This window comes from Emydura macquarii, unplaced genomic scaffold, assembly GCF_026122565.2.
Source record: "Emydura macquarii macquarii isolate MOO-44397 ecotype Brisbane River unplaced genomic scaffold, CSIRO-AGI_Emac_v2 contig_2948, whole genome shotgun sequence".
NCBI classification, from domain to species: domain Eukaryota; kingdom Metazoa; phylum Chordata; order Testudines; family Chelidae; genus Emydura; species Emydura macquarii.
The window spans coordinates 4,254,717-4,278,098 of NW_027133085.1; the positions used below are offsets into that span (position 1 = coordinate 4,254,717).

Here is a 23,382-nt window from a genome sequence, read left to right on the forward strand (position 1 = left end):
GGGGTTCTCAAACTAGGGGTCATGATCCTTCAGGCGGTTGCAAGATTATTATGGGGTGTCGTGAGCTGTCAGTCCATCCCTACACATGCCGATAAGGGTGGCATGGCATGGGGAGTAAGGTCATCATTTTGGGGGAAGGGGTCGTCATAGCCTGAAATATTTCCAAAGGGGGTCCCAGCAAAAAAAGTTTGAGAACCTCTGCGTTTACACTACGGTGAAATCTTCGTTTTACTGAAGTCCGTGGCAAAACTCCCATTGACTTCACTGGGGCCAGAATTTCAATCCATGTCTCTTCTCTCCTGCCCCCTGCCTGACCTCCTGATACAATTCAGCTCCCCATTACTGGTTCCCAGTTTAAAAGAGGAGTTTGCTACAAGCAATAGGGGAGACAGATCACATTGAGAGCATAGCTTAGAGTAAATGACTTCTTGCAATAGAGGAGGCAAGTTGGGACTGGCTTCTTCCATGATTCCTGATTTATCTTGCTTGCCTGAAGCTAGAAACCTTCCCTCTTTTTATTAAAGCAACATTGTAATAAAACATTAATATACTACATTGTACATTACTTTTTCAGGATCAGGCTAATATTCAAACAACCTGGCTAAAGATTCTGGTTTACTGGCAGGGGATCCTCCCTCCTTTGAGTATGCTAGAAAGGGTGACCACATTTCTAAATACCTGTCCTCTTTTTGGTGCTTCTCTTGTGTATATGCTTGGCATGAAAGCTTTTCCATTACAAGGTCAGTCCGTATTTTACTATACCACGATTCCATAGGAGGAGTAATCATATTTTTCCAGTAATATGCAATATGAAGTCCAGCTGCTAACATGAAAAGAAATTAATTTGTTCCATTTAAAATGTAGATTATTTACTGGAGCGTTAAGTAAGCAGATCAGGGATCTCTAGGAAGCCAGAATTTTGCCATAAGATGAATCTTTTAGTAAGTTCCTTCCCAAACCATCTTATTCCTGGACATAAACACCACATGTGTTCCCACACATATTCCCATTTCCCCACAACTCCTCCAGCAGAGCACCTCCTTGGCAGCAAAAATATGATGGCTCTTAATTGGAGTCAAATGCCATCTATGCAGCAATTTATTAAAATGTTATTTTGAGTTACACAAATTGAAGGTGTGTATCTCCTTACCCATATAGAGACTCACTCATCCAGATCAATTTCTTTGTCCAAATCCCTCTCCCATTTTTTCATCTGGGTGTTTGTTTTATCAACATCTTTTTCAATCAGAATTGTATATATCTTAGGGCAGGTCTACACTACCGCTTAAGTTCATTTAACTTATGTCGCTGAGGGGTGTGAAAAAGTGATGCAAGTTATGTCGGTGGGAAACCGTCTCCCACCAACATAGCTTCCATCTCTTGCGGAGGTAGAATATTTAGGCCAACGGGAGAGCACTGTCCCGTCGGCATACAGCATCTTCACCAGGCACAGTGCAGTTGCACCAATGTAGTGCTTCTAGTATAGACCTGCCCATAGAAATTAAACTTTTTGTTCCAGTTTGCTCCTGAGTTACCTCCTCCAATGTGGCTAAATGTCTAGATAGAGTCGTCTTATATTCAGATTTCTCAATAAAATGTTTGACTTGTAAAGATTGAAATACGGGATCTTTATATTTACATTATTACGTACCTCTTGGTATGAATTCAGATTAGGACCAAGGAACAACTGTTCGAATTGAGTAATCTTAGCTCTTACACTCAATGAATAAGCACTCTGATAATCAGGAATTTATTCCAAGGAAATATTAATTAAAGTGGGTAAGGGAGAGGCTGTTAGCAACAAGAAATTTTAAAAATTTTTCCAAAGTTGCTCAGATAGGTTCGATGAATGGATGATTTTTTTTTATTATTATTATTTTACTGACCTACATGTCTTTGTATCCCAACAATTATTATGAATATCTACATTTGTGCTCCAGTCTTCAAGTTTCACCCAATGTTTGGATGGTCTGTTGTTAATCCAATTGATCACATCTTTTAATTGTGATACATAACAATAATAAGCCAAATTAAGGAAAGCTTATTCACCAATTAAGTGCACATACCTCAGTGCTTCAAAATATTAGAGTGGAACTGTGGAGTCTCAGTAGCAATTCCATAGTTAAGGGTTTAAGACTTTTTCGTAAAGCTAAATTTTATACCATCTGTCCTCTAACTGCCATCAAAAAAGTGTCTTTCCACTTAAAATTTTCCACAATAGGTGACTTTTCTCCAATTAATATATACATTTTGGAATGTTTGTGATAACTCTAAAGTCAAACTTACTTCAGGATAAAAGATATGGGTCTCCTGCTATTTTATTGTTAACTTTGTTTACAATATAAATCAGAACAGTTTAACAATAGTTATACCCATTAAGTATAGTGTATCCACAGTGAGTAAAATATCCAGGGTGCTATGCAGCCCAGCTTCCATTTAACTAACTCCCTTTATCATTATAACAAGCAGGGTGTAATGTCCATTAGTTATTTTGTAATGTCTTTGTCTTAGCCCATACACTAATCTTGTTTTTCTGGATCTGGATGATTTCTTTTGCTCTCATGTCTGTCCTGTTATCCTGATAACACATCTTTTTGAGCTGTTCTGGCTCTCTTTGATCTCACTGATTCCCTGTGATTTCTTGGTGACCTGTAGGACCAATCCCTCTGATCCCAAGCAGATGGTTTTTGAACCGATTCGCCTATTCCCATGTCCGTAAATACCTGTTTCTCTTTTGGTCTGAGATAGACAGACATACATCTGTCCTTCCATTTCAAGGACAGTTTAAATGGGAACCCCCATTTGTGCATTAGATTGTTCTTTCTAAGAATTGTGGTCACCTGATTTAGTTCTGTTCCCTTTCTAAGGGCTGAGGTTGACAGATCTCAGAAAATGTATGTGGGCAGGTAAAGAATCATCAGTGGTTCAGCTCTCTTCCTCCTTGTCCCTTTACACTACTATCAAGACAATGATAAACTACTGAGGACAATCACATCTCTTTGTCTGGCGCCTGTTGGAGACCTGGGGAAAAGGGACATGTGAGCCCCCTCACATGACTGCAGTTGTTATTGCCCAATTTTAATGTGTCATGGAAAATGTCATCCAACATTTCTCTCAGATTTCTCCCTTCAGTCTCCTCTGGAATATCTTTTAATCCTTACGTTATTCCTGCCTTCTCTATTTTTCATGTCCTCCAGTTTTAATTCTATTTCTTTCTCTCTCTCTCTCTCTTTTTCCCCCCTCCCCCCCAATTTGGATTATTTCATCTAGATTAGTAGTGCTGTTTGATGATTCATTTAATCCTGTTTCCACAGCTGATATTTTTCCATTAATTTAATTTGTATATTTTTAATTTAAACCTGGAACTCTTCCCTCATCTCCTTATTCATCTTTTTAATTTCTAACAGCAGGTTCCTCAGGAGATCCGGCTTAGTGACTGGTGCTTCTCCACACATCTTCAAAATTTGCTTGTTGGAGGGACAATTACTCTTTTTTGTGGCTCTGTCTTTGTTTGGGGGTTGTGACAAAGCTCTTCCTCTACCTCGGTGGGTCCAGTGCTTCCTTCTAGCAGTAGGTCAGGGAAATGCTTCACCCTTTAGTGTTCTTCCACCCTCTAGAGGTGGGGAGGGTAATACAGCCTCTCTGTGATGGCTGCTCCCTGCTGGCTCCCAGTCCTGTCTCTGATTGGCTCTAGATGTGTCAATTAACCTGGAGTAACCCCTGCTCAGCTACCAGGGGAAAAGGAACTTGCTGAGCCTGGGTCTGGTATATTGGCCTTCTAGCACTCTCTGGTAGCCATCTAGTCTGACCCTGTCATAGGGTGAAAGGCAAACAGCTCTTTGTGGTGGAGAATTTCTTTCTTTCCCAGACATTTGGATCCTCTTTTCTGGCTGGCTGGCTGGCTTGCTTGCTTGCTTGTTCGGCCTCTCTTATGATGGCCACTGTCACACTTCCCTTATGTTGGTCTGACCTTTCCAAAATGGCAACTGATACACTTCCTCTCCAGTCACAATAGTACAATTTGAATTAATTAATTAAAGCAAATATCACACTCAGCCACTGACTCTTTACAAGATAATGAGGGTCCAGTTCAACATCTCCAAGCTTTCATATGTTCTGTAGGTTCATGGCACTGGAGTCTGTTGCTGGATTTTCTCCCCCAGAAGGTGCTCTCTGGGATTGGGATCTGCCAGCTCTCTTCAGCCTTCTTTTTTTTGTTTTCAAAACTGGCTCCATGGTGGTTATTCACATTTAGGGCACAGATTTGTGGATTCAGGTTTGCCTTAGCCCTCTTATCTTCTTAAATTGCTTTCACTTATCCCCCTTTATTGCAGAGAGCTGGATTAAGCCATTTTCTTGTTGCTGGATTAGCCACACCCACAGACCAGCTCTCTTTTTTGGCACAGCAACATTAGCAACCTGAATCCCTGAGAAACCGGCTTGACCCCAGGACATCAAATAGGCATGGATTAGCCAGGGCTTTAAGAGTTAATACACAGTTCTTAATTTGTGCCCGGGCTTGCCAGGGCTGAATCCCAGCAGTTCAAAGCCCCAGCACCTCGCGGCTTGCCACGTCAGTTATGAAAGTTTAAAATATATATATGCTTGAGTCCCGGCACCTCTTTCATTACAAATTAAGCACTGTTAATACATAAAGAGTGCAACTCATTATTTGAATGAATGGCAAAGGCTGGGGACTTTTTTATGTTATTGTAAAAAGTTAGTTTAACATTATGAATGCAATAATACGTTTCCAACAGAGAACTCCTGCCTTTACCATGCTTTGAAATGCAGAGCTGAAATCATTGGATCGTCTGCTTTAAGTAGAATGGTAGCTCTTATTTACTACGTTGGTAGTCTCATTAATTCCTATATCTCTGTACAGTTGTAAGGCGCTGCCAAATGGATAATGAGTCCTTGCCCTGAATAGCTCATATTCTAAATGTAGCATGGGCCAGTTGATACAGCACTGAACTGTGTGCTAGGAGACTTAGTTCTGCTCCAAGCTCTGCCATTAATTTACTGTGTGACTTTGGGGAAGTCATCTAACCACTCTGCTCTTAGATTTCCTCATCTATAAAATGGAGATAATGCTTACCTATGCTTTTTGGATGTTTTGCGATCTATGGCTGACAAACACTGAATGGCTTTTTGTTAATCTTAATGGCACAATAATAGATTCACGGGACTGCCCTCTCTTGAAGAAATAACAGGGGTTTTTTTGTAATTGTTTAATGCTTTTATAAGAACAGTCATACTGGATCAGACCAATGGTTCATCTAGCCTAATATCCTGTCTTCCGACAGTAGCCATTGCAAGGTGCTTCAGAGGGAATGAACAGAACACGTAATCATCAAGTGATCCATCCCATCAGCCATTCCTAGCCTCTGGCAAACAGCAATCCCTGCCTATACTGGAATAGCCATTGATGGAACTATCCTCCATGAACTTATCTAGTTCTTTTTCGAACCCCATTATAGTCTTGGCCTTCACAAATATCCTCTGTCAAGGAGTTTCACAGGCTGACTGTGCATTGTGTGAAGAAATACTTCCTTTTGTTCATTTTAAACCTGCTGACTATTAATTTTATTTGGTGACCCCTAGTTCTTGTGTTATGAGAAGGAGTAAATTACACTTCCTTATTTACTTTCTCCACACCAGTCATGATTTTATAGACCGCTATCTCATCCCCCCTTAGTCATCTCTTTCCCAAGCTGAAAAGTCCCAGTCGTCTTAATCTCTCCTCCATATGGAAGCTTTTCCATACCTCTAATCATTTTACTTGTCCTTTTCTATACCTTTTCCAATTCCAATATCTTTTTGAGAAGGGGAGACTAGATCTGCACACAGTATTCAAGATGTGGGCATACCATGGATTTATAAAGAAGCGATATGATATTTTCTGTCTTATTATCTCTCTCTTTCCTAATGATTCCCAACATTCTGTTAGCTGTTTTGACTGCACATTGATTGGATGTTTGAGAGAACTATCTACAGCGACTCCAAGATCTTTCTTGAGTGCTAACAGTTAATTTAAACCCTATAATTTTATATGTATAGTTGGGATTATGTTTTCCAGTGTGCATTACTTTGCATTTATCAATATTAAATTTCATCTGCCATTTTGTTCCCCAGTCACCCAGTTATGTAAGATCCTTTTGTAACTCTTCATAGTCTGCTTTAGACTTACCTATCTTGAACAGTTTTGTATCATCTGCAAATTTTGCCACCTCACTGTTTACTCCTTTTTCAAGATTATTTATGAATATGTAAACATATATAGTAAACTTCTAATTTAAAGTATTACAAATTATGGTATTTTTCTTTGATAGCTGATGCTTTTGTCTGTGCATAGAGAAGAATTGGAATTTTTATTTAATTTAAAAACAAAACAAACAAAAAAAAAAGGAAAATTCCTAGAATCAAAGTTTTGATTTCATTTATTTGTGCCACCTGAATTTCACCTGACCCTGACTATTACAGTGCAGTGCTAAGTATGCCCATAATCTCCAACAATATAACTCCTGTATGCTTGATTTAACTGTCTGGTGGTAAGAGGCAAGAAAACCTGAAGCTACATTTTTAGGGAATGAAATCACAGTAATCTTTTCAAGAACAATTGTTTCATCTGCTTGTAAAAATTAAAACTAATAGGTCATTAACCGTGTGAATTATATAACAGCCTTGTGTTCAGAGGTGTGTGCACAAACATGGTCTGTAATTAGGCATGGGTAACTTGCTCACAGATGTCAATATCAAAATTAACTGCTATTTTAAAGTTTTGTTTTAAGGCATCTTCTTTATCTTAAGGCTTGGAAAGCATTCATGAAAATCCAAATATTTAGTGTTGGCTGTCTTTGAACTGTTAATTGACTCAAGCTATCGCTAAGCAACAGAGGATAACCCTAAAGGAGGACTGCGATTTTATAATGTTAACTGTGATGTAATGTTCTCTTGCAGCAAAAGTACATGTAGGAGCAGAATGCTGTATTCTCACAGCACATTCTGTCTCACAGGGATTTAAACCAACCTTGAATTCTCCACTAAACTAAATTTGGTTCCCAGGTTTTATACGACTGCTATCTCATAACTCTTCGAAAACATACAAGGTTAGCCTTGTTAATTCAGGAAAAGTGTTGTGTAACTTAAAATGAATTGAATGAACAGAGTATCACCGCTAAAATAACACAAATTTACAGTGTGATGAACAATGAAATAGTAGATGTTAGTGTCAAATGCTTTTTCTATAGGCCAGATACTCAAATGGTGTATATTAGTATAACTCCATAGACTTCAATGGACCTGTGCCACTTTATACCAGTTTCAGGCCCTCTGTGAGAAAAGTTTTATTTTTGTTCACACTTATTTGTTGTAATTTTAAAATGACTTTTTAAAGTAATTTGGTCAATTGCAACATGTTTTGTTCAGTTTTATTCTTACCAAAATTTCTTTCCTCCTCTTGTTATATGGAATTTCTTTCTTTTCAGTTTCATTTCTCATTGTGGTTGCTTGAATAGGTGATTCTAATCTTACTATTCAATAGACGTATCTCCTTGGCCCGGCTCACAAATTGATAATTGAATTATTATGTTAACAAGATTGATGCTTGTGCTTCTGTTCCTGCTTTCTGTGCCTTTTATTGCATCAGTAATAAATTAGGACTAAATTTAGTAAATAAGATATATATTTTTAAAATGGGAGCCTGCATTTCTTTGTTCTGTTTTGCTTTGCTCAGGAACACAAATATAAAAGTATGTTAACAGCACCTTTCTGTAATTTTGTAACAAACAAATTTCCTGATGCTAAGGAAACGGAAGAGAACCAAAAAAAACCCCATGAATTAAACAATTAACAACCAAATTAGGAAGAAATATTAAATTCTTGCAGGGGTGGTTAGCCAGTCAGTCATGCTCATGAGTGAAACTTATTTATGATTGAAAAGATATTAAAAAAGTGCAAAAATTGAGTGTTTACGAAAATGTGCCTTACTACAGATTTAAGTATCTTAATGGTATGAAGCTCTCTTCTAGAAGAGAGGAATATGTGTAACGGATCCCCTAACAAAACCACTTGTTTAAAGAAACGTTCCTTGATTGTGGGATACAATGCAGGAAGTAAGTAAAGATACCATACTTTTAACTGTAGTTATCAAATTACATTATAGGAAATTATCCCTGATCAGGGAAGTGTCTTTGAGGTAGGAGAACTGCAGAGATTTTACTGATAGTATTAAGATGTTTTATTGTAGTACTGCAGAGATCTTCTCACAATCCACAGTTCTGCCAGATTCTGTTCTGCATCACTACTTCCAATAAGATAGGAATTGTAGCTTTCTGCTAAACTGCTGGCAGAATGTCTCTGTAGTGAGGCCAGCAGAGGATATATCTGTGCTGGTACCAGTGTGTCATGATGCATTAGAGACCAGTGGAGAGAGAACGATCCTCTGCACAAGTCACTAGATCACGAGTTAGGACTTCTGGGTTCTCCTTCTAGCTCTGTCATTGGCTTGCTATGTAAACTTGAACAACTCAGTGTCTCTGTGTATGTTGATCAATTTGTAAAGTGGATGTAATGCCTGCATAGGGTGTTACTTAAGGACAGTAGGCAAAACACTTGGAGATCACTTGACAAGATGATTGCCTAAATTATCCAGGTACGTAAGAAGCCTGATTTCTGAGTTAAACATTCACAACTCTTGCTGACATCAAGCAGAATTTTTCATATTTGGCTCCTCTGAAAATCAATCAACTTACTCAAATCCATATTTAGGGTCCAAGTGCCTAACTTTAGGCATCCAGTTCTGGAAATGTTGGCCAATATTCAGGGCCGGATTTACATCTTACGCACCCCTAGGCACAGCATCTTCAGCGCCCCCCCCACCTACAGCTGACCTTCGTGTTTGCCATGTGTGTATGGGGAGTGGGGACAAGAGAGAGAAGGGCTGGCCAGACCAGCTCTGCGTGGGGGGGGGAGGGGAACGGAGAGGAGCTGGGACAACCAGCGTGGCCAGCTCTGGGCAGGGGGAATATGCTCACCCTTGGGCTCTTGCTTCCAGCCTGGCCAGGGCCTCAGGGGAGGAGAGGAGAGGAAAGAGGAGGAGCAGGACTCTGGGAAAGAGGAGGCTGAGCGGAGGAGGGGTGGAACAGAGTTCTGGTGCTCGTGTGAGGCCCCCAAATTAGCGGGGGCCCTGGACGTGGGCCCCATAAGCCCATGCAGAAATCTGCCACTGTTTAGGTGCCCCTAGAACACTGGTGCCCCTAAGCATGTGTCTACTGTGCCTAATTGGAAATCTGGCCCTGACAGTATTCTGAGTAATATTAGAATTTCCTCTCTTCTCTTTGGCATATCTAGTATCCATTGGCCCCAGAAATTATCATTTTAATTAGTGGCCTCTTGTGGTTCTGCTCTGTTATTAGCCTGTCTTGTTTTTTCACGTTATAGCAAATGGTCAGTGTCCACATGCAAACTTCTTATCTTTTTAGAGCCACTTAATCATATTGTCAGAGAATGAAAATGGGGAAAATCAAGTGACTTCTTTTGCTATGACAAAGACCTTTCAAATCAGCCATTTCAGAAATTAAAGTCTAGTAAAAAAATATTTTTAAATTTTGGGTTTAAAAGATGAAGTTGACTTTCTCTCAACTTAGTTTTATATGTCTCATGATGAGTTAGAGATAAGGGATTTCTTTTAAGTCGTGTTTTAAAAGGTATTTGTTTTTACAGACTCGTTACATGTTATGCAACCCTGGGATACCAATGAAATTTCACTGTAGATATGGATGGGTTATTTCTTCACTGAGCTGCTTTTTAGCTAAAAAGTAATAAATACCCAGATGCGTTCACATAAACCACCTTTCACAAATAAGAGTTCAGTCTTGTAGTCCTCCACAGAAAATCAATAGCAGTTTTGCCTGAGTACAGAGACTGTAAAATCAGGGTTAAATTCAATTCCTAACTGACTTTGCTTTAGCTGACATTTCTCTTTATGTCCTCTTGCTTTTTTTCTAGTGCTGTAAGGTATCAAGAAACTGGACAGCTGTCCATTAAACACCCAAGTGTCATATGTACTGAAGCATCTGATGTTGCTTCCTTCACCAATTTGTCTCCTGGTCCAGAGGTAATGATGAAACATTTATTACTTACAAGCAAAAATGTTCTGTCTTAGCTTATCAGCAATTAATCTTACCATTAGAATTCAGACCGTATGAAAAAGATGGTGCAGATACATGCCTTGAAGAGATAAAAGAGCAGGAGTGCACTGTACTAATTTTTAACACACAGTCAGAACTATAAATGTAGCACATAATCCACTGCCCCTGACCTCCACTTTCAGAATGTTTATAGCTGAACACTGGACTTTTAATTAGACAGATGAAAACCAGTTAATAAAATTACTGGAGTCTTCTTGCGAAATCCTTAATGTCATTATCCTCTCTTATAATTGGATCAGAAGGCTTTTGGAAAAAGTGGCAGTCATTGTAACAATGCAGAAAAAACATCCTTATAAGCAGAGATGAAGTAAATTATCCATAAATAACTTCATTAGCCAGTAAACAATCTTACCCAAACAGAGTGAGGTGAGTATTTGATACATGGATTACATGCAAATTAAGTTGTGAAGTTTACCTATGACTGTCCTCATTGCATTCTCCTTTTTGTAAAACTTCATGTCTCGACTACAGATTTAAGTCGACTTAAATTTTGTCAACAATCATAATAACATTGGTTGAGCACGTCCATACAATGCTCTTTTCTTCGGCGTCCACAGTTATTGCTCTTATGTTGACAGAGAGCATTGCATCGTGGGTAGCTATCCCACTGTGCAACTCACCACCCTCTGTCATCCTATGCAGCTGGGAGCTATGGGAACACATTGTAATGCTTCATGAGATGTGCTTGCCGTCTCATGATGCAGTTCTTTCCATCCCATCATTCCATGGTCTTCTGACTTTGTCTCGTGCTGTTTTTCAACAACCTTGTAAACTGTGTGCCTGCCGTCTCTGCCTGACGGCATGGATCCTGAGCTGCTGACCATTGTGATGATGAGCGTTATGAACACAACACAGCTGATCCTGCAGTATTTCAGGAGCTGTGAGACAGAGAGTGAATTGGTGATGCCTGCCCCACTGTCTGCCATGGAGACAAATAATTCAAGAATGATGCTGGCATTGACACAGCTTGCCATGGTGAATCATTGGTCCTGGGTTTGGGAAACAAGCACTGAGTGGTGGGGTTGCATTGTGATGCATGTATGGGATGACAAACAGTGACTGCAGAACTTTTGAATGCATAGATCCACCTTCCTGGAACTGTGTGGGGAGCTTGCCCCAGCACTGCGGCGCAAACTTAACACAATGAGAGCTGCCTTCACTCTGGAAAAGCGAGCGGCAATCGCTGTGTAGAAGCTGGCAACTCTTGACTGTTACTGGTCAGTCACGAATCACTTTGGAGTTGGAAAGTCCACCATGGGTATTGCTGTGATGCAAGTGTGCAGGGCTATTAATTGCTGCCTCCTATTAAGAACTGTGACTCTTGATAATGTGCAGGAAATAATTGATGGCTTTGAGGCAATGGGATTCCCTACTGCAGCGGGGTGATAGATGGAATGCACATTCCAATTTTGGGTCCCGACTATCTTGCGATGAAGTACCTCAACTGAAAGGGCTACTTCTCCATGATCTTGCAGACACTGGTGGATCATCTGGGCTGTTTCATTGACATCATTGCGGGGTACTTGTGTACTTTCAGGGCAGTGGAGTTCAAACTGCTGACCAGAGTGGTCAGGATGGGCATTGTGGGCCACCCCTCCTGGAGGCCAATTAGGGCGACATAACCAAGTGCAGTGTCTGCTGAAATTAAATTTGTTAGTCTTTAAAGTGCTACAGAACTCTCGTTGTTTTTACACTGACACCACGTTGCTCTATCTGTCACAAAAACCTCTATGCCACTTGTCGAATTATTTTGTCTGCATAGCAGAGGAGTTATATTGGAGGGAGGAGTGTATTCAGGGAGGGATTTCAGCATGTACGCTTCCACTGTTTTGCCGACAAATGCTGACTTTTGTAGACAAAACTGTAGTGTAAACAAGGCCTAATTAAACTGAAGAATTTTCTTTCAGTAACATTATTTATAGCTAAAATGTTTAGATAGAGGGACCCTAATTGAAAACTTGTCATCTAATTCATCCCTCCATCGTTTGGATTGACATTTGCCTTTTATCAAACTGATTTATCTGGGAAGGGGGTGTGTGTGTGTGTGTGTGTGTGTGTGTGTGTGTGTGTGTGTGTGTGTGTGTGTGTGTGTGTGTGTGTGTGTGTGTGTGTGTGTGTGTAATGAGCTTTCTTTATGTTGTAGTATTAGTGTAATAACAGGGATTAGAAGAGTGTTCTTCTACAGTCTTAAACTGATTTATATTTTCCTGTGGATTATTTAAAGATGATAAAGACTTATCTGAAACCCAGGGGGCAGGGCTTTGAGAATTTAGTACAGGCATTATACACAATAAGACATATGTTACTTGGCTACTGGGGAATACCTAGGGTGCATTTTGGCAGTGTCTTCAGCTGTCCAAGAAGTGCATCAGAAGGCAAATAATGACCACCCTTAGGCATCTGTGATCTAAGGTCTGTCTTAAAGATCTGCAACAGAGAGGAGCATTACATAGTGTTCATTTTGAAAATACAGATGCATAAGATGATGATGTCTGTACTCTTTCTGTACCATAAAGTCTCTGTAGCATCTCTTTTGGAGCACAGGTCTCTCTCTCTCTATTGGCAGGTAACAAGTAACCAGGATGTCATGTTACCTTTTTTTGTGTCTCAGCAAGGAGGACAGGGACCGTGATCTGGCAGGGATGGTCAGCAGAACCTATACCTCTCCAAAATATAGAGAAATGCAGAAGAGACATGAAAAATGGTGTAAAATCTTGTTCTAAATGGGAGGAACTGTAGGAGAAGAGACTCCTGGACCCAGCATGTGAAGGAACAAAGAGTAGGCAGGTGCTGGATACGAAGGTGCTAAAGCAAAGACGTTGGCACAAGTTGATGTATGGTTTTAATAAACAAGGATGGGTATTTTGAACTGAAATGAATGGGGAGACAGTGGAAGAATTTGAGGAAAGTGGGGAGATGAAGTTGTACTTCTTTCTACATGAAAAATAAGAAAGCATCAGCAGAGTCTGGGCTGGAAGCTGTAGAGCTGGGACTTGGGTAGGCCATGGATAATGGAGTTGCAGTGGTCATGGTAATGGCATGGATGACGATTTCAGCAGAAGTGAAGTAGAGACAGTGGCATGTGTGAGCATTGTTGTGGAGATAGTGATTTTCTCCTGATCAAGATAAGTCAGTTATGCAAATTTCTTGAACTGGAGTAAGAAATAACAACCATCATAACAAATTGAACTAAGTTAACACAGTGTTGGGGGGCCTTTATTCTAAACTGCGGCAAGTCCACTCCATTCCTCCGTTCGTTCTCCGACTTCAGCTAACAAGACTTTTAAGATCTGGAACAATCCATTAGAGAGGTAAGTAACTGGATAGTGGTGACTGACCACAGTGATAAGGAGAGGAAGAAGGGAGTTTGGAGTCGAGGATGATTCCAGAGTTATGGATAACAAAGGTAAATGGGAGGTGTGAATTGAGCAGGAAAGGAGATGGAACTGAGGATGCTCTTCTTGCCACAGAGAAGAACTGCTGTCTTTTGAGGTGTTTAGCTTACAGAATTAGAGCTTGGACATAGCAAACTCCGTTTGGTACAGCCATTAGAAAAATCAGGAATAAGGAATACTGCACATAAAGGCTATTCTTCAGGGCGTGCTCTGGGTATCTAATGTTCATCCAAAAGAAAATGCTTGACAGCACCAGAAAATGTTAAAACACCTAAACTATGGAAAAATAACTGATTAGCCACCTTCTTTGGGGAATTTGTTTCACAAAGAAAAATTCATGACATAAAAGTAAACATGATCCTATGAGAACGCAGAAGTTTCAGTAGCAAAGGGCTGTCAGTGTCCTGGCCACAGGAAAACACTCCAACCAGCCTCAAAGTGGATAGGGAAGTGGAAATAACACACAACTCTCCTCTGCTCTCTTGCCTTGCTTTTTGTTGGCATCAGTAGCATAGGTTCCATGGTCTTCATTAAATAATGAGGAATTTTACGGCTCCCTCCTACAGAGAGTAAATTTACAAATGTACATGCCTGGGAACAGTGTTTCCTTGGGGTCTGCAGACTGTTCTGATGTTCAGATTACCATCTGAGAAGATTTGCTGATCTTCACCTAACATTGTATTGTATTGTGGATGTGTCCACAGTTTGCTAGACACTTTCCAGAGCCAAGAGGAAGACACAGTCGCTGCCCTGAAGAGTTTACAGTCTGGTGTGTTAATTTATACATGGTCTCTAATTTTCATCCTTATCAGATGTTAGAATTATCGAAGAGTAGTGGAAAGGGAGAAAGGACAAGCAAGCAGTCTGTTCGTTGTCACAGCAGACTTATTGTAGATAATCCCTTTCCAAACACTTAGGCAAGCCATAAAGTGTTCCTGACCTTGGTTTAAAACAACCATTAATTGTTAACTAATTTATTCACAGCTCTTTATTTGTGCAGTCACACATTTTTTCTGGTGACTGTTGAAATAAGAAAAGGTAGATGTCTGTGTAGACAGCTGTGTACTAGAAATACGTGAAGACTAAAAAAAAAAAAAATGCAAAGTATTACAGTAAAAGTGGTAATACTGTAAGTAATGCTACCACTTTATTCTTTGTGTGCCAGTTCTGATTTATTTTTTAAACTTTGCATAGATAAGTTCCACACATATTGATAGGACTTGAAAAATCCACTCATTCACTTGCCATGCCTTTCTCTTTATTTTCATCGCCATAAGGACCTTTTAGAAAATGAAAATAACTTTCCAAATGTTACCTCAAGAAAGCAGATGCAATGCTGTCCACAAGCAGCTCCAGCACCTCTACTGGTGCTCATAGCTCGGTAAGCAGCAGCTGAGCAAAGGTGGGGAGACTTTGGTCAGTTTCACTTCTGCTATTAACATTCCTGTGGGTAAAAGTATTAAAACTGTCCAGAATCACATTGACGTCATGCTGCTTCAGGAAACAGCCCTGCCAAGTTGCAAAGGCGGACACTGGTGATGTTCTTGGGAGGTGAAGAAGATATGGAGGGCAGAGGAGGTGAAGAGTGGTGGAAAGTCCTCCATGTCACCTCTTACAGCAGCGCGGAGGCGATGGGGGCAGGATAGAGTCAAAGCAGGATTTAAAAAAAAAAGGCTAGAGATGTATATTGGTAATGAGAACCTCTGACATTACATTAGCGAGGCTTTTAAAAAGCAATATAAACCTTGTAGGCATAACGTAGCCACCAAGAGTACATCTACACAGTGAGTGGCAGCTCATGGCAGCGCGTCTCAGAGCCTGGAGCAACAAACTCAGGCTTGCAGGGCTTAGGCCCCCATGCTAAAAATAGCTGTGAAACCCCTCTCCCCCCCCCCCCAGGTTGCAGTTATCTCCCCAGCTATTTTTAGTGTAGTAGCCCGAGCCCTGCAGGCCTGAGTCTGTTGACACGGGCTCTGAGACTCACTGCCACTTGCTGTATCCTAAAGGTCCTGATTGGGCCCTATTGAAGCCAATAGGTGCTTTGCCCTGATTTAACTGGGAGCAAAATTGGTCCCTAACTGCCTTATTCTATGAGGAAATGATTTTATAGTTGTCTATGGCAGTGCTCCTTCCTGTCTGACAGTGGCCAATACTTAGTGCTGCACAGAAACTGCCATACTAGACCTGACCAGATGTCCGGCTAGGCCAGTATCCTATGCTCCTATTTAACCTCCTGTGGTATAACTTCTGGAGATCGCCATCCTGCTGAAAAGTAGTGATAGAGGGCATGCTGGGTAAAAGCCCAATGTAAAATTTAAGTCAAGGTGACTTCTGGTTTTCATACTCAGTGGGTCTCTTGGAGAAACTTCGGGGAGGCTGTTAATGGAGAGGATTTTATCATTCTGAAAAGCAGCAGCAGCAGCCTGTCCTGTTGGAATTAAACTCAGCCCAAGTGACCAGGTAACCTACTAAAGCTGGAATTCATTTTTTTAAATCTGATTTTTTTTAAATTTTTTTTTTGTAGATAGTGCCAAAAAGTACTAACACAACTCTGTGTGAGGATATTGGTCATCAGAACAAGGAAGTAAGTGATGCTGAAATGGCAGCCTTTCGAGGTAAGATGTTTTATAACACTTGATTTTAATTACAGAAGAATTACTGTGTAGTTTTTCCCCTTCAGGTCTAAATATTCATTTAGCCCTATCTTAACTGGGACATACACTGCCAACATATTCGATGTATATACATACTGTATCCTTATACTATATCCTGGTAGCCACATTGAATACTGTACTCCAGTGCTGCTCAGCAGCTAAGCATCATAGTAATTTCTGAGGGACCTGCTATCAGCACCACAGCTAGTGATCTGTCAGGTGTGTGGCTTTTTTGTTGTTGTTTTTTGGGTTTTCAAAGTTTTTCAAGTTTTTAAGGCGTGTAACATGGTCACGATATTTGCTATGGGATACCACTTTTCTTATAAAGCTGAGCCAAGACGTATTCTTTTTTCTTTGTAGAAAATTTGTTGTAAAAATGTCAAAGTAAAGTGGATAGTTTTTAATGCATTTTTCATTCTTCTAACTTTCAGTGGGTTTGGCTAATTTGAAATAATCTCCTTTAGTATTTGAAGAGAAAGTTTGAGGCCCATTTACAGCCCTGATGTAACTGTGCAACTCTGCTGATTTCATTGGAATTTCATAGATTTCCACCAGGGCTGAATCTAAGTTTAAGTGATTCCTATGCATGCATGATGATTTGTTCATGTTTTCTTAAATCAATTTTTAGTTCAATTTTGATACTGTTGACTAAAGTCAATGTTTTCCAACAGATTGGTTACTGAAGCTATTTCCTATTTTAAATATAGGAAATATTTTTAAGTGTATAATATAGCAGAGGTTAGAGGGGCAAATAGATTTTCAGTGACAATCACTGCATAATACATGCATTGCTAATATGTATTGAAATTGCTACACAGTACTTGCTCTGTTGCAACTGTAATAATCAGAGTGTGCATTTTAACATTCTTTATAAAAACATTTTTTTCCAAAGCAGCATATACTTAGTTACAAATAATTTTTTTGTTCTGAAAATTAAAACATTATATTTGATGGTAATTCTTGAAAATCTCTATCTGTCACAATTCAGTTTCACCATTATTACATTATTATTACATTAGTCTAATTTACTGTATGTAAAACAACAACTTATTTCAGAAACATTACATAAACAGTGGAGAAATAACATTAGACTCATAGATTTTAAGGGCAGAAGGGAACATCATAATCATCTAGTCTGACCTCTTGCACTTTGCAGGCCACAGACCCTTGCCCCACCCACTCCTATAATAGACCCCTAACCTCTGGCTATGTTACTGAAGTTCTCAAATCATGATTTAAAGACTTCAAATTACAGAGAATCCATCATTTACTTTAGTTTAAACCAGCAAATGACCCATGCCGCATGCTGAAGAGGAAGATGAAAAACCTCCAAGGGCTCTGCCAATCTGATCGCCATATTTGGAGTTGAGAAGTAATTTTCCCTCAGGTCAGTTAGACTCTGAGCAAGTCAGCCAGACCCAGCAGCCAGACAGCTGGAAAATAATTCACTGTAGTAACTCAGAGCCCTCCCCACCTAGGATCTGATCTCCAGCCACTGGAGATATTTGCTGCTAGCAGTTGCACATGGGCCACATACCACTGTAGGCAGCCTCATCAGACCATCCCCTCCCTAAACTTATCAAGATCAGTCTTAGGGTTTTTTGCTCCTACTCCTCCCCTTGGAAGGCTGTTCCTGAACTTCACTCGTCTGATGGTTAGAAACCTTTGTCTAATTTCAAGCCTAAAGTTGTTGATGGCCAGTTTATATGCTTTTGTTCTTGTGTCAGCATGGGCCCTTAACTTCAATAACTCCTTCCTGCTATTGATCCCACTGATGTATTTATAGAAAGCAATCATATCTCCCTTCACCCTTCATTTGGGTAGCATAAACAAGCCAAGTTCCTTGAGTCTCCTCTTGTAAGGCAGGTTTTCCATTCCTCCGATCATCCTAGTAGCCCTTCTCTGCACCTGTTCCAGTCTGAATTCATCTTAAACATTAAGAATTGCACACAGTATTTCAGATGAGGTCTCACCACTGCCTTGTATAATGGTAATAACACCTCCCTGTCTCTCCTGGAAATACCTCACATGATGCATTCTAGGATTGCATTAGTTCTTTTTCATGGTCACATAACGTTGGCGACTCACAGTCATTCTGTGATTGACCAGTACACCCAGGTCTTTCTCCTCCTCTGTTGCTTCCAACTGATATGTCCCCAGCTTATAGCAAAAATTCTTATTAGTCCCTAAGAGCATGACCCTGAACTTCACACTATTAAATTTCATTCCATTTCTATTACTTCAGTTTTCAAGGTCCTCCAGATCTTCTTTTTATGTATTCCAGTCCTTCTCCTTATAGGCAATACCTCCCAACTTTGTGTCATCTGCAAATTTTATTAGCACTTTTTTTTTGCCAAGGTCATTAATGAAAATGTTAAATCAGATTGGTCCCAAGACTGATCCCTGTGGAACTCCACTAGTAACATCTCTCCAGCTTGACAGTTCAACTTTCAGTATAGCCCACTGTAACCAGTTCCTTATTACCTTTCAATTCGTGTATTAATCCCCATCTTCTCCAATTTAACTAATAATTTCCCATGTGGAACTGTATCAAATGCCTTACTTAAATCCAGATAGGCTCTACTGCATTTCCTTTGTCTAAAAAATCAGTTATCTTCTCAAAGAAAGAGATCAGGTTGGTCTGACACAATCTACCTTTTGTAAAACCTTTTTGTATTTTAACCCAATTACCCTTTACCTTTATGTCCTTAACTACTTTCTCTTTCAAAATTTGTTCCAAGACCATTGAGGTCAAGCTAACAGGCCTGTACTTTCCTGGACCACATTTTTTCCCTCCTTCTAAAAATAAGTAATATATTAGCAATTTGTTTCTCTCTCTCATTGGTTTGGTGACTGTTTGGTGAAGAAATCTGTCAGCTATTACATACAGGAATATCTGGACCCTACCATTATTAGTAGAACTTGTTCTCCAATCTATATCTGGGAAATTAAAGTCTCCCATAATAACACAATTCCCAGTAGAATTATTTTATTAAAATGTATAGTGGTCTCTATCCATATCCCAGATTGCTTCCTTGAAGTCTCTAGCATACTCCAAGCACTGTCACAGTGGGGGCTCTGTTAGCTTTCTTTCCCAAAGTGATTTTGACTCAAACAGATTGTTTTATCCGTTCCTTCACGTCTAATTTCTTTACAATCTACCTGTCATTAATACTCAGTGCTACTCCACCACCTTTCTTTATTTCTGTCTTTTCTGACCAGCACATACCCATCAATACTTGTACTCCAATCATGACTACTATTCCACCATCTTTCTGGTATCCCTATAGTATCTGGTTTCACTTTCTGCACCAGCACTTCTAGTTCCTCCATTTTGTTACCCAGGCTCCTTGCATTGGTGTATGGACATCTCAGTTATTTCTGCTTTGTGTCACCAGATTCCTCACCCAATTAAGTACAGTCATTCTACTGCCAGTATCACCTACCTGATTGTTACTGTCAGTGGTATTGGCCCTATCTTTCCTCTTGATATCCATTCTCTTACCCTCCGTTGTTCCTTTCTCCATTATTGTATCCTCTCTTTGACTTTCTTCACACTCAATGTTAGAATCAGGTGTGGCGATTGCAGGATCATCTCCCAGCAGTCTCCCCCAACTTCCTCATTTAAAGTTCTTTTAATCAGTTGTGCCAACCTCCATTCCAGAAATCTCTTTCCCTCCCTCCTCAGATGGGGTCCATCCCATGAGAACAGTCCTCTGTCCATGAATGCCTCCCAGTGGTCAAACATCCCAAAGCCCTTGTTACAGCACTTCTGCCTGAGCCATCTGTTGATCATCATAATCTGGTCATGCCTTTGCTCCCCTCCTCTAGGATCAGGTAGAATCCCACTAAAGATCACCCAAACCACTATTTCTTTAGGAGTCTTCCCCAGTCTGGCATAGTCTCCCTTTATGCTTTCCAGCAAGAATCTAATGGTATCATTTGTCCCTTTGTAAAGGACAATAATGGATTCTTTCCTATTCCAATTAGGATCCTCCTCAGCCTCAGGTCCACATCCCATATCTTAACTCCCAGCAGACAGCACACCCTTCTATTCTTCAGATCAGCTTTGGTGACAGGCCTGTCTATTCTTCTTGGTACGGAGTCCCCAGTCATGTAGACTTGCCTCTTCTTGGTGTTGGCGCAGTTCTCTGGCCTTCCTCCTCTGTTCTTTCTGTGACTGCAAGATCTCGTCTTTTGTTCTCACGTGCAATCTTCTGCAACTCATCCTCTATCCTTCTGGGGCTTTGAACTCTGGTTATCTCCATTGACTCTTTCCCTCTTGTTGTAGGACTAGCTGCTTTTCTCTTCTTCCTTGCCCTCCCATCTTCTGTTACTGCCCACTATGCCCCTTCTTAATTTTCCAACTCAGCAAATCTGTCCCTCAGCTCTATTTCTCTTTCACTATCCTGTCTTCCTCTGCCTGGTACTTATAGTCACATGCTTCCACTGGCCATTTTCCTCATCCAGCAGTCTGTCCTCACAGTTCCCCAGTCCAGCTTGCATCTGCAAATTTTGAGCATTTTGTTCCGCTTCCTCCTTCCCTCCATCATCTGCTCAAATCCCCTTCAAAATTCAACCATCTGCATCTTCAAACCTCCAATTTTCTCCTCCCACCAGATCTATCAGGCAGCACTTCATACAAACAGGTACCTGTTTCGTGATAATGTATGCTACGCAGCTTCCATATTCAGTCATCCACATTGTCTCACTTCCATTCCTTGGGTCACTACCACTGCTGCCTCTGTAGCTGTCATAGTCTTCCTTCCTACATGTAGGGAGACAGAGACTCTGACTGTCCTCCCCGCCCCCCACCCCCCAAAACTCCCCTTACAAATTCCCACTCAAAGTCCCATTTTCAGTTCTGTTTGCTGGCTCCTTACATACGATTAGACCAGGGATACTCACACCTCAATGGTTAAGGAGCCAAATTAGTGAACAACATTACCCAAAAGAGCCACATTAGCATTAATTCATTGTTTCATTTTCTATAGTACTATTCGTATTTAAACAGTATGACAGGGAAAACATTTAGTTGGTTTATACATATATTTATATATAAGAAGTTAATAATCTACTGCAAGTTGAGAACTTAATTGGTTAATAACCTAGTAAAAGCATCCTGCAGATTGGTTAATAACTTAGATGTGTGATTTAATTATTAACCAAGTGTTTTAATATTGTGTGCTGCAAAGAGCCACAGGTGACACATTAAAGAGCTTCTTGTGGCTCGTGAGCTGCAGTCTGAGTATCACTGAATAAGACTATCTTAAATTGATATACTGTTTTATATTTTTCGTTAAACACTTTGACTAAAAGAGAATGAAAATATTCTTCACCTGTGACTGTATTTTATTCTGCTTTGAAAGTAAACGTCAAAAGTAAGTAAAAAGTAAATCTCTGCTGTGTAATGTTTAGGGACTGAATCTCACTTTAGAAAGCTAGCCCATACAGCACTTTAACCATTCATTTTCACTTTGCTTCCCAGCAGACTTACAGTCTAACTTCAACCAGTCACTAAAGGAATCACACAGGGGAAGTCTTGGCCCCATGAAGCAGATCCCATCTCTGCAAAATCTCCATGAGGATTCCACGAGGAACAGCTCTCTTCTAATCTGTTCTATGAAGGCAAATAGTCTGGCCGTCTCTGATCAGGTACTGAGCCCTCCTGAAAGTGGAAGGCCAGATGCTTCTATAGAGGAATCTGCCAATCATTTCAAAAGGACAACACAGGCAAAAGAAGACATTGAAATGGCACAAAGTGGAACTGCCACTTTTTCTTCACCAAAACAAAATGACTCCTCAGAGCCAACTTCAACACACTGTTCCCTTGCAGTCTGATGTATCACGTCTTCCACCCTGAGAAACAGCAGTGGTATGATATACTGAAAAGAGACTGTTCAAAGAACAACTCAAGATACTAATATAAAGATTTCAGAAACTGGAACCCTTTTCAGACTGGGAAGTAGCCAAGAGTACAGTTCTAGAAAGGCAGATGAGATGGCCTTCAGGAAAGCAGATATCCTGGTTACAAATTGGCTTGTGAGAGATGAACAGTTATGATATATAATATGTTCTGGGGAATGGCTGAATTCCTGATTTTTTGGGAATCATTTAAGGGGTACTGAGAGAGGAGGCAGAAGGGGATGTGTAGTCATTTTGAGGGCTAAGGTGGAATAATGCCTATGGTAATTTGTATCCAGCTCTGTCTCCCCCGTTGATAGTCACCTCGTCTTCCCGCCTGCACTTCACGTGAGTAGGTCTCTCCTGCTGCCTGGTCCTACCTCATCACAACAGCAGGTGGGTAGCTGTAGAGGCTGAGAGGACTTCATGGCATGGTGATCATAGCAGCTCTTGCTAAAGAAGTAGCTAATGAGAAATAGCAGCTGGGCAGTCAGAATAAGTTTGTTCACCTGGCGAGGAGAGGTTAGTGGAAAAGGCAAAGACCATTTTGAAGAGGTTGTGAGAGTGTGCATTCGACCAAAGAGGGGGATGGGTTTTGAGAATGAGATAGGCAAGGCAGCCAGGACGAATCATCATCCTTTGGGTAACATAACTGGTATCTGAGATACCAGAAGTGTGTTTCCAATAAGCACATTTCAAACTGCTTTAAAAAAAATAACTTGTTTCTCAAAATTACAGCTACAAATTGCCAAAATTTCAGTTAGAGATGTTTGCCTTAGGTTAATCACTTTTCCCAAACCCAGTTTTTGGAAGGAAATGGATGAAGTTCTCTGTACTTGTATTTTGAACTATTTCTCAAAGGGTTTATTTTATTTATACAAAAATGTGATTTTTCTTCCCCGTAGTTTGTTTTTGATATTCTGAATTGCAGTGTGGTGGTCTCTAAATTCCAGTTTTCTTTTTTAAGATCACTCTTCATGCCTATATTTTTCACAAGGGAAAGGGCATATTTGAAATTCACTATATATGAACACAATATATTTTATTTATACAGAGGAGTTTTGCTGATTATTTAATTTTTATTATTTGTATGAGTTGAAGTAAATTGATCTAAAGGATTATGGTCATCTAATAAATTCAGTTTTTAATATGAATTGTAAACATGTTTTAAAAGTTCAAACCTATTTTATTAAACAACATTCTTGCACAAATGGGGGC

The 23,382-nt window shown here is 40.1% G+C and overlaps 1 protein-coding gene across 1 annotated transcript in view; it reads left to right on the forward strand.

The window, feature by feature from the left end:
- Positions 1-23,078, forward strand: part of LOC137167620 (palmitoyltransferase ZDHHC11-like) — a 77,421-nt gene extending 54,343 nt beyond the window's left edge. The window contains exons 9-11 of the mRNA XM_067569831.1: positions 10,009-10,117; positions 16,131-16,221; positions 21,752-23,078. Coding sequence (XP_067425932.1) covers positions 10,009-10,117; positions 16,131-16,221; positions 21,752-22,101 — 550 coding nt within the window. The 3' untranslated portion in view covers positions 22,102-23,078. The remainder of the gene's footprint in view (positions 1-10,008; positions 10,118-16,130; positions 16,222-21,751) is intronic.
- Positions 23,079-23,382: the final 304 nt, after the last annotated feature.